Source organism: Oryza sativa, chromosome 6, assembly GCF_034140825.1.
Source record: "Oryza sativa Japonica Group chromosome 6, ASM3414082v1".
Lineage (NCBI taxonomy): Eukaryota > Viridiplantae > Streptophyta > Magnoliopsida > Poales > Poaceae > Oryza > Oryza sativa.
Window position 1 is genome coordinate 30,900,252 of NC_089040.1, and position 9,612 is coordinate 30,909,863.

Sequence of the window (9,612 nt, forward strand, 5' to 3'; positions counted from 1 at the left end):
ACCATCAGTTTTTGGGAATTTCTAAAGTAGATAGATTATTTTATTACTAGCTCCGTTTTTAATACGTGACGCTGTTGAGTTTTGGACATACGTTTGATTGTTCGTACTATTTAAAAAAATATATGCAAATATAAAAAATATAGGACATGCTTAAAGTGCATTAAATGATAAAGGTCATAGTAAAATAAAATAAATATACTTATTTTTTTGAGACTAATGATCAAATGTCCAGATTTCAACAACGTTATATATTTAAAAATGGAAGAAGTACTATTTAGTATTTATTGTGAAGTTTCTTTTATATCGGTTGTTTTTTATTTCATTTTATATTCTGAAGTTCCTTCATTCTATTCCAAATTTCAATTATCATTTGAACTGTATTTGATGTGGATTCTTTTTCTAATCTAGACAGTTATAATATGGACCCGCACTACAATCAATAATTCGGAATTATTTCTTTTCTTTTATTCACATGGAAATTTATAGGGCATGAAAGCAAAAGGTAAACGCTTGTTTTCCCTCTGTTTTGATAATGTAATAGATTGAGAATCAGTGTCTGAGGGGAGCCATAAATTGAAGTGACAGCTCAAGATGAAATTTCTCTCCAATGGCAAGAGAAAGAAACTGGTTTATAACTTGCATAGGATATCTCACACTATTTCCATACCAACAAACTGCATTATGTTTGCTGAAGATGGCTGATGCAGATTCTCTATCAATCAAGAAAAAAAAAAAATAAAATAAAGAAGATGTGTTAAAAATAACCTATCAGTTCTCAGTTCCCACACATGCCTTAATTCGGAAATATCTTTCTCAGTCACTACCTGTTGTTGGTCATTCTTTGCAACAATGATGCTTCTTTTTTTTTTCAAAAGGAGATGCATTAGCATGGAGTACTACCTAGGACACTGTGATTTGTTTATGAACTGGACCAGAAAGTGATTTGTGCACCATTTGTTGGCTTAATATTTTACTAACATCACAGTGCTAGTTCTACTGCCACTGCATTCTTTTGCCTCATACTAAATGATCAAAAAAATTAAGGGGCCAGTGTTGCTTAGTAGTATTATGTAGCAAACAAGTGAAGAACAAAGGAAAATTATTTTCTTTTTAGTACCCAGTATAACAAAACTGTTCTACACATATCAAACTTTGTAAGAAAAATACCACACTTTGCCAGAAGAAAACAGACACAACAATGAGATGACATGTTAGATTAGAGCTCCAGGGGTGCCATAAACTTGTCAAGTAATAGTATCAGCATTATACAATTGTACACCCCAAGCGTTAATTTATCTTTCAACAAAGGGTAAGAAAAAATGTTACCGCTGTCCTACACCATTCTGAAGAAAAACATGGTCCTGTTCAGTCTCATTTGAAGGTAATTAAATTAATTTTGACTTTAAAAATCCTGATCAATTTACACAAACTTGATGTATATATGGACGAAATTACATGCTCAACAAAGGATATGTAGAAAACCAAAGGACCACTCATGGTGTACCTCTTTAAAGTTTACAATATTGTACTAGTAAAATTTTGAAGAAAATAGCCGATTAACCTCGCCTTACAACATCCATTCTCAAGTTCATAACATATGGAGAGTTAAAATTTTCAACAGACACACTGTTACAGGCTACAGATCTGTAGATCTCCTCTAAGACAAGGTGAGGAAAAGTTTTTCACACAGGTAACAAAAGAAAGCATGCAGGCAGGCATGCACAAGTCTTGGGGAACAAAAGAAAAAAGGAAAACAAAATCTTCGCGAGCTTCTTCAGTCGCATGCTTTACGCCTTTTCTGAACAAATGCATAGAAGCTCCAGGAAACACCATATGAGTTTCATAGACCCGAGTTTTCACAGACCCGAGTTACAAATTTCAGGCTGGGACACAGTAGCAGCATCAGATCATCTCAGTTGGGAGGAGTGTTATGGCCAATGCTAGGGCTATGGCCTGGAGTGGTTGAATCAACTTGTTCAGCTGGCACCTCCAGGGCATTCCTCCGTGTGCATGGAGGATGCATGCAGATCATAGGTGCCCTCACTACCAGCTTCCTTGCATGAACTGGCACAGAGTGCTGCATGAAAAAGATGACACTCAGAAGCAACTTGAACACAGCAACATTTTTCGACGAAATGGCCATGAAGCTAACAAGCAAAATAGAGCTGGAGATTGGAAGAGAAGAACTCAGAGGTTACTCACTAAGTCACAGGTAAGATGGTTCACCACCTGAGCAGCTCCCTTCTTTATATATGCAGATTGTTTCATTAATTTAGTTCAAGAAAGGTACTTTTGGAGGAGTTAAGTGATGGGAGGACCCGGGTGGTGATAACAGCAATCCCCAGCCAATTGTTTAGGATTTGGATGTCTCAAAATCTTAGTACTTTATTAATCCTAGCCAAAGGGAACACCTTTTCCCAGTTCAGTTTGATTCTTAGAAACATCTAAGCTTCTTCTGCCTAATAGACACTGTATAGAGTGAGATTAGTAATAAAAAATTGATACCATGGGAATATGTAGGTCTAAGAGAAATCTGTGCCAACCTGACATGTATCAGGATAATGCTTTTATGTAAAATCATCCTTCTTACCACCATGATCATCCTCAACTTATTTTGCCAGGAAAGCGAACTATCATTTCTTTTTTTACCAAATGTTACCAAGGACTGAGGATCCAGTCATGAAAACATCTGCTCATTACCATGATCAGTTATCCCAGCAAAATGTGTGCTAAATAATGTAAGTTTAATAGACAAGTTGATCCACTTGTAATAAATCTAACAGATAATACTCGACAACCCACACTTTGGCAGCAACAAAGTTATAATGGGCTAAATATATCTTTCAAGTCTTAATTAAGCATGCAAGTTGCATACTTAAAACATCAAGTGCAACACTTTGTGTGTTCCCATCAAGTTCAAGCAACCATGACTGACCTATCAGAGACTGCCAATCTATTATGTATATGAAACAACAGCAAGTTGGAGCTTCTAATTTTGTTGCTCACGGCTGCATATAGAAAAGAGATCATACGGCAGCAAATGTTCAAAGTAATTATATTGTATATACGTTCAAGGTGCTGCGCCACCAAAAATTATTCCTCCCCTGTGGGATCCTTATTTTCTCAAATTCCTGGAACTTTTATTTATGTTTGGAAAGGCCACTTTGAAGTCTTTTTTCGATTGGGAACCTTTGCTTCCCGTTGGTTGGCTTGGAACTCCTGAATAATTTATTTCAGGTTCTGTCATCGTTTGTGGCACAATACAAGCTGCTCTTCTTATTATTCCTCTCCTTTAATTTGATCACCTAAGAGAAAAGGTGTCATACTTAACCAAAGTTCATAAAGCATAGGAATTTTCATCGTTCTTGCCAGAGCAGTTTTGCCTCTCTACGAAATACTTTTAGGAATAGGTCAATTGCTGTTAGTATAGGCATCAAACATGCATTGGTGCACCCAATTGGGAATCACTGAATGTTGCAACAGTTTAAAAAATACTTGATAGCAGAAACATACCTCAAAGGAAAGCACCCATGCATTCAACTCGGAAATCATTGAATGGTCTTAAGAATTACAAATACTAGGTGAGAACTCAGAAACAAATCTCAAGGCAACAACCATACATTGGCGCATCCAATTCAGAAATCAACAGATCATGGCATGATGCTAACAGTTGCAAATACTGAAGGTCAGAAACATACCTCAAAGATAATCTGGCATCCAAATCTTATGTGTGGGAAGGACAGTTGGCCGGACGTAGGTCACAGAACTGAAACATCAGCTTTAGTAGTTATACATAAAACTGCAACATCAAGCAAGTTTTTGCTCAGAATTATAACCTCACAAATTAATGATCGTGTTCAGTATTCTTACTCATAAGGGCGATAGCTACGCAGATAAGCTTCAACATACGGCAAAGAGTACATCATGAGCTTCACTTATATTTTTTTTTAGAAAGAAGGACATGGATACATAACACGTAATTAGATTCTGCAGGTTTCAATTCATTCACAAGCCAGTAGTCACACCAAACAACACTCCATTCATCAAATATACTCTGTGTGTAAGAAAATAAGCGATAATATGGAAACACTATGTTGGCAAGCTTCACCAGGGCCTTGTGATCAAATAGGAACTACTAATATCAAAGAGGGAGGTCAGAGCATTCCTGTATCACACCAATGATTTTGAAGGCAAGTAGTATGTTTGGCATATAATAGCATAACATACATATCATTCAGAAGTGTTCATAAAAGACATCATAAGAATAAGAAATAGGTGCAACTCCTCCTGGTCTAAACTAATTAACTAGCACTTGGTTATACTTTTGGGGGTATAAAAGAAATCAACAAAGTAATCCTGCTCTAAAAACTTCAAAAGAATCACAGACAGAAAAGGCAGCATTGCTAATCAATTCATAACATGCCATAGCAGTAACTATTTATATTTATCATCGAAGCAGTGAGTTGCAGTACCAGGTGGTACACAGTGATGGTGACAATAATGTCTTATGGCTCCACTATACAAAGTAGTTTCCATTCCATACAAAGAGTACGTGAGATGTGCAAACTCCCCTCTAATTTTACATTATGTAAACATAACATGAGGTGTTGCACGGCATAGGAAACACAACAGGCCTATGTCATATGTACAAGACCTGTTTGTGCTCCAGCCATTCAGGTGTCGCTACCTCCTATTTTTCTACTTGCTACTGAGCCTGGAGAGCAGGTAGAGGCAAGCTGAAGAGAGGAAAATCGATGCTGCAAAGCAGAAGAGGTCAGTACATGATGTGATGGTCACCCTCTTGCTCTTCTCAAAGATGCCAACCAGTAGAACCATGACGATGACATGCCCCAGCTTAGTCTTGAGATCATTCACTGACTGGATTTCGAGCCACTCAGGCCGTTCCTGCAGATAGAAACAGAGGTATCAGGATACTGGAAATTCCCCAGTTACCGCACCATTTAGAGGGATGCTAAGTGCGTGAACCAACCGGGAGCCTGAACAAGCCAAAGAGGTTAGAGCCATAGGATGATGACTTTGCAATGTCCATGTTACTGATGAACAGCTCGTATAGCCCTGTCCCGAAGACAAACATGACCGTTCCAACCAGAAACATATCTGAGGTAAATCAAGAAATGCACACTGGTCAGTTATCAGAAATTACTACATATAACTCCACTAGGATGCATGTAGCAACGATGCAATTTGTGGTTTGGTGCTTGTGCTCCCGTGTTATCAACTGCTAATCTGTGTTGCTGAAGATACAAAGTGGTTAATTGCTCATGGCTGAAGTGTGTAGAACAGCATCAAGTTTAGGGAGATTAGTTAGTTAGTTACCAATGGCTTCAACTAGCATCAGGGTGACCTTGCCGCCACCGTGCAGGTAGTACTCGATGAAGGCATCCATCACATAGACGCAGCCCTGCAGAGTTGGACAGTCAACAAATTGCTAGGAGTAGATCGAACCTGAAGAGAGGAGATAAAAATCGACCTTGAGGAAGCAGGGGACGGAGCCGATGAGCGAGCCGGCGATGGCGAGGAAGGTCATGAAGCGGCAGGCGTAGATCACCTTCTCGATCCGCGCCTCCAGGTCGGCGGTGAACTGCAGCCGCAGCGGAGGGAGCTGCAGCCCGTGCACCCCGCCGCGGTGGCGCTCCGAGTGCACGGCGCTTGCCGCCGCGGCCGCCTGGGTAGTACCAGGCCCCCTCACCGACATCGCCGCGGTGGAGGCCACCGTCGCCGGCCTCGGCCTCGGCCTCCACGCCCATCCACCGCATCCGCCCCCCACCAAAACTTCCGCCGCCGCCGCCGCCGCGGCCCCGAATCCGGTAGGCCTGGGCTTCATGCCGGCCAAGTGTTCGACCTCGATTGCGCGCTCGCCGCACTTCGCGCGCGGCTGGTGGTTAAGTAGCAGTAGAGAAGAAGAAGGCGGGCCGCGTCGCGTCGCGTCGCGCGCCAAGTGGAGGCGCCACGTTCAGTGCACCGTGCGGAGGGGTGACGACGCCGACGGCGACGTCGCCGCGTCGCGTAGCGGGGCAAGGAGGTAGTCCCACTGCCCACGCTGGCGGTGGCGGAGGAGACTCTCCCCCCCGCGCCGCGCCGCGCGCTGCTTCCCCACGGCCGGTGGCGACAGCGACGGAGATAATTCCGCGGCAATCCAATCCCCACTTCTCCTCCTAGTCTCGTACGGAAGCCGACGACGATGACCTTGCTGTGCTCCCGTGTCACGGCGTCATCCTCCTCTTCTCCGGCGATTCCCAGCCACTCCCTCCCCGTCGCGACTCGCTGACCGGTTGTTGGGCTTAGACTTCGGCCCAAGAATAGGTGGGCCTTCTATATTGGGCCATAAGGTCCAATCTCATCTTGTCATCGGATTATAAAATTGTATACCATCCCTCAACTTACAAAACCAGGTCACTTTGGATACTTGGACGATTTTGACCCTGATTTTATCCGACGTGGTAGCTGAGTTAGCGTGGAACCCATACGGCAGGGTGACTACGCCATCACCATCTCTCTCCCCTCTTCTGTCCCTTCTTCCTCTCTCTTTCTCACTTTTCTCCTTGTGCGGGCCGGCCCATCGTGGGCCGCACGGTGGCGCGGCGGCAGGGAGGGACCTTCGATGTACTTTTTCCTTTTGTCAGAGAATGTTCATCGGATTTACATATTGGGCCAGAAAGTCCAATCTGGTAATTCAGGCCCAGCCCAATGGTGAAGTATTATCAGTTTTCAGTAGACAGACAGCGTCTGATTTTGTCAGAGAATGTTCATCGGATTTGCAGTAGTAACACTGAAGAGATTAGTTGATGATGTTATCGATTCTGATTCCTGACAATGACACGAAGCGAAAAGACACTTGAAGTAGTTCATACACACTGTTTAGGAATTAGGATCGACTTCGTAATTTGGTGGTACAGAGTACAAACAGGGGACTGATCGAGAAAAAATAAAGAATTACAAATATAAATGTGTTTGTTTTCGCGCTAAATTTGAATAAACTCTTCTTGTAGATTCAGAGATTCTACTGTACCAGCATTATTTGGCTGTACAAGTATGACAAGTGAAACATGATCTGTAATGGTGCGATGTAATAGTAATGTACGTGTCTCGGATGGCGTCGAGATGCAACGAACGAATCAAATGGAGGAATTGGAATCAATGGCGATCGGCTATGGCGACCTGGAGGTGCAGGTGTTGCGATCGGAGGCCATGACGGTGCCATTGCCGGGGTAGAAGAAGTGGAGGCGGCAGGAGATGCGCGTCCAGAACTTGAGCGACGCGAAGATCCCGACCTTCCACCGCGTGCGCGCGCGGCCGAGGAGGTCGAGCGGCACGACGCCGGACTTGAGCGACGCGTCCATGGCGCGCATCCCGCCGGCGTCCAGCGCGCGCCCCTTCGACACGACGTCGTACCGGAGCGGCGCCGCGGAGGCGCTCGCCACCACGAACGGCGCGGCGCGGAGGCGCGCGACGTCGGCGCCGTGGAAGCGGAGCGCGAGGTCGACGCGGGCGAAGGAGGCGTCCGCCCTGGAGTTGGTGTTCCTCGCCATGACGGTGACGAGCGCCTCCAGGTAGTCGATGGTGCCGCCCTGGTCGTAGTCCAGCCGCACCAGCTGCGCGTCGGACACCACCAGGTACGGCATCCGGGGCTTGTAGATGAGGTACACGGCGAACACCGTCGCGCCGGCGACGATCACGCCGACCGCCAGCAGCGTGCACAGGATCACCAGCGCCCACGCCACGCCGGAGCTCCGGTGCTTCTCCTCCGGCCTGATCCAGCCGCCACGATCATGGTGGCGATCGTCATCCGACGCCATCGCCGTCTGCGTCCCATGGTGTCGTTCCTCCGCCGCCATGGACAGCTCATGGGGACGCCGATGGCGCCGTGGTGGGGTCGGCGGCTGGTGGTGGTGGTCCGCCATGAGCAATGCTCTAGAATGCGATGAGGCGGCGGCAGCAGCGAGGCGAGGAGTGGCATTAAGGGGAGGATGGTGATGTGCAAGGTTGAGGGGGAATGGAAGCTAGGATAGGATAGGATCATAGGAGGGAAGGGGATAGGGAAAGAAGAGGGTTTGGTATCTTCTTTGCTCTCTCAAGCAGCTTCCTTTTTGGAGTTTGAATGCTCAAGGTACTAAGGTTGTGTTTAGTTCACGTCAAAATTGAAAGTTTGATTGAAATTAGAACGATGTGACAGAAAAGTTGAAAGTTTATGTGTGTAGGAAAATTTTGAAGTGATAGAAAAGTTGAAAGTTTGAAAAAAAAAGTTTGGAACTAAACACGGTGTAACTACCTCTTCATGTCATGCTACTCTAGAGCCTCTACTTGCAATGCTTGCTTTAGAACCTAATTGAGTTTCAGGTATTAATAAATCATCACAAAGCTTATTCTTCAAAAAAGATTATAAAAAATTCATCACAAAGCACACATCTTCAGGGAGATCTGGATTGCCCTTTCTGTTTGTACGTGTTGGAACTTGAAGAAGGTAGCAAGACACTAAAGACTGGCTGGTGAGCTGGAACTTTCTTGATTTGTTCCTGTATGCATTGGACTGGTTGAACTGAAACTGTATTAGTTGGAGCTTGTTCATGTGATCTGTTGCTTGCAACTGTGATCTGAATGTCCGATTCTGTAGCCGTGCGACTGAACTCTGCGAGATTATCTAGGAATCCTCCTATCCAACTGGGAACTGCAGAGATTGGAGGCATATGCATACTGACTTGTGATGTGAGACTGTCTGTGTCTGGGTGAGCCTGAGTAAAAAGAAAAGGTGAAAAGCAACAAAGGAGACGGCACATCGACCTGGCTATCTGTAACGAAGCATTTTGTGTAGGGTCGCCCATGCCGGAGAACAAATCGATCGGGCCAATCTGTCATTCTCTCTGTATCGTAGTCTAGTATAGCTCTCTGTAAAGTTCACACTAAACTGATACAGTGCAGTGCAGTTAAATACTACTATATTAATACGACACCACGATGATTCCAGCCGACCCGTGAACCAGAAATTCAGAATCGTTTCGATTTACGGTTTTGCCCAGCAGCTGATCACTCTGGGTATGTTTAGTTCACGTCAAAATTGAAAATTTTGTTGAAATTAAAATAATGTGACGAAAAAGTTAGAAATTTATGTGTATAGGAAAGTGTTGATGTGATAGAAAAGTTTTTTGAAAAAAAAGTTTGGAAGTAAACTAGGCCTCTGTGGCCTTGCTTAGTTGAAGGCAGCACAGCAAACTATACCAGCGACAGGGATCTCTCGGTTTCACTACTACTGCTGTGGTGTTCAGAATCGCGTGCTTGGTCTGCATTCCTGTTGCTTTTCCATTGTTTGGGCCTGAAATAGAAACTTCAAGGAGGAGATTCAAACATGACGAAGTCAAGGAATGGAGAGGATGTTGGAATTATATATGGGAGCCCATATGGAGAATCACAAAGCCCCATCTCATAAAAGACATGCTTGTGAATATTAATTCGGTAATACTCCATGCCTAGTGTTAGGAGTACCACATTGCTAGTTTTAGAAGAGTTGAGACCATTTTAAAAGGGATAGTGTTAGGTATGGGAAGGTGATGAGGCTACAAGACACCAGTGACACAATATAATTTTTAGACCAAAGAT

At 44.3% G+C, this 9,612-nt stretch overlaps 2 protein-coding genes and 1 long non-coding RNA gene across 3 annotated transcripts; all 3 read right to left on the minus strand.

The window, feature by feature from the left end:
- Positions 1–1,472: 1,472 nt before the first annotated feature.
- Positions 1,473–3,799, minus strand: LOC136356839 (uncharacterized). Its single transcript, XR_010741868.1, has 3 exons — positions 2,544–3,799; positions 2,203–2,469; positions 1,473–2,077 (listed from the first exon to the last, which is right to left on the minus strand). It is a non-coding gene; the product is annotated as an uncharacterized lncRNA (long non-coding RNA).
- Positions 3,800–4,404: 605 nt separating this feature from the next.
- LOC4342030 (uncharacterized) lies at positions 4,405–6,252 on the minus strand. Its single transcript, XM_015788634.2, has 4 exons — positions 5,492–6,252; positions 5,338–5,422; positions 4,991–5,118; positions 4,405–4,905 (listed from the first exon to the last, which is right to left on the minus strand). Exons 1-4 carry the CDS (start codon positions 5,843–5,845, stop codon positions 4,699–4,701), a joined length of 774 nt encoding a protein of 257 aa, XP_015644120.1. The 5' UTR covers positions 5,846–6,252; the 3' UTR covers positions 4,405–4,698.
- A 612-nt stretch (positions 6,253–6,864) lies between these two features.
- Positions 6,865–8,029, minus strand: LOC9270864 (NDR1/HIN1-like protein 10). Its single transcript, XM_015787293.3, has one exon. The coding sequence runs from the start codon at positions 7,920–7,922 to the stop codon at positions 7,170–7,172; it is 753 nt and encodes a 250-aa protein (XP_015642779.1). The 5' UTR covers positions 7,923–8,029; the 3' UTR covers positions 6,865–7,169.
- Between the last annotated feature and the right edge of the window lie 1,583 nt (positions 8,030–9,612).

What these genes read in the sequence shown, in the direction of transcription:
- LOC4342030 (XM_015788634.2), bottom strand. Translation starts at nt 5,845, where the DNA reads ATGAAGCCCAGGCCTACCGGATTCGGGGCCGCGGCGGCGGCGGCGGCG. An exon ending in CCGTCCCCTGCTTCCTCAAG is followed by an intron (nt 5,423 to 5,491) that starts GTCGATTTTTAT and finishes CCAACTCTGCAG; the next exon opens with GGCTGCGTCTATGTGATGGA. An exon ending in GATGCTAGTTGAAGCCATTG is followed by an intron (nt 5,119 to 5,337) that starts GTAACTAACTAA and finishes GATTTACCTCAG; the next exon opens with ATATGTTTCTGGTTGGAACG.
- LOC9270864 (XM_015787293.3), bottom strand. Translation starts at nt 7,922, where the DNA reads ATGGCGGACCACCACCACCAGCCGCCGACCCCACCACGGCGCCATCGG.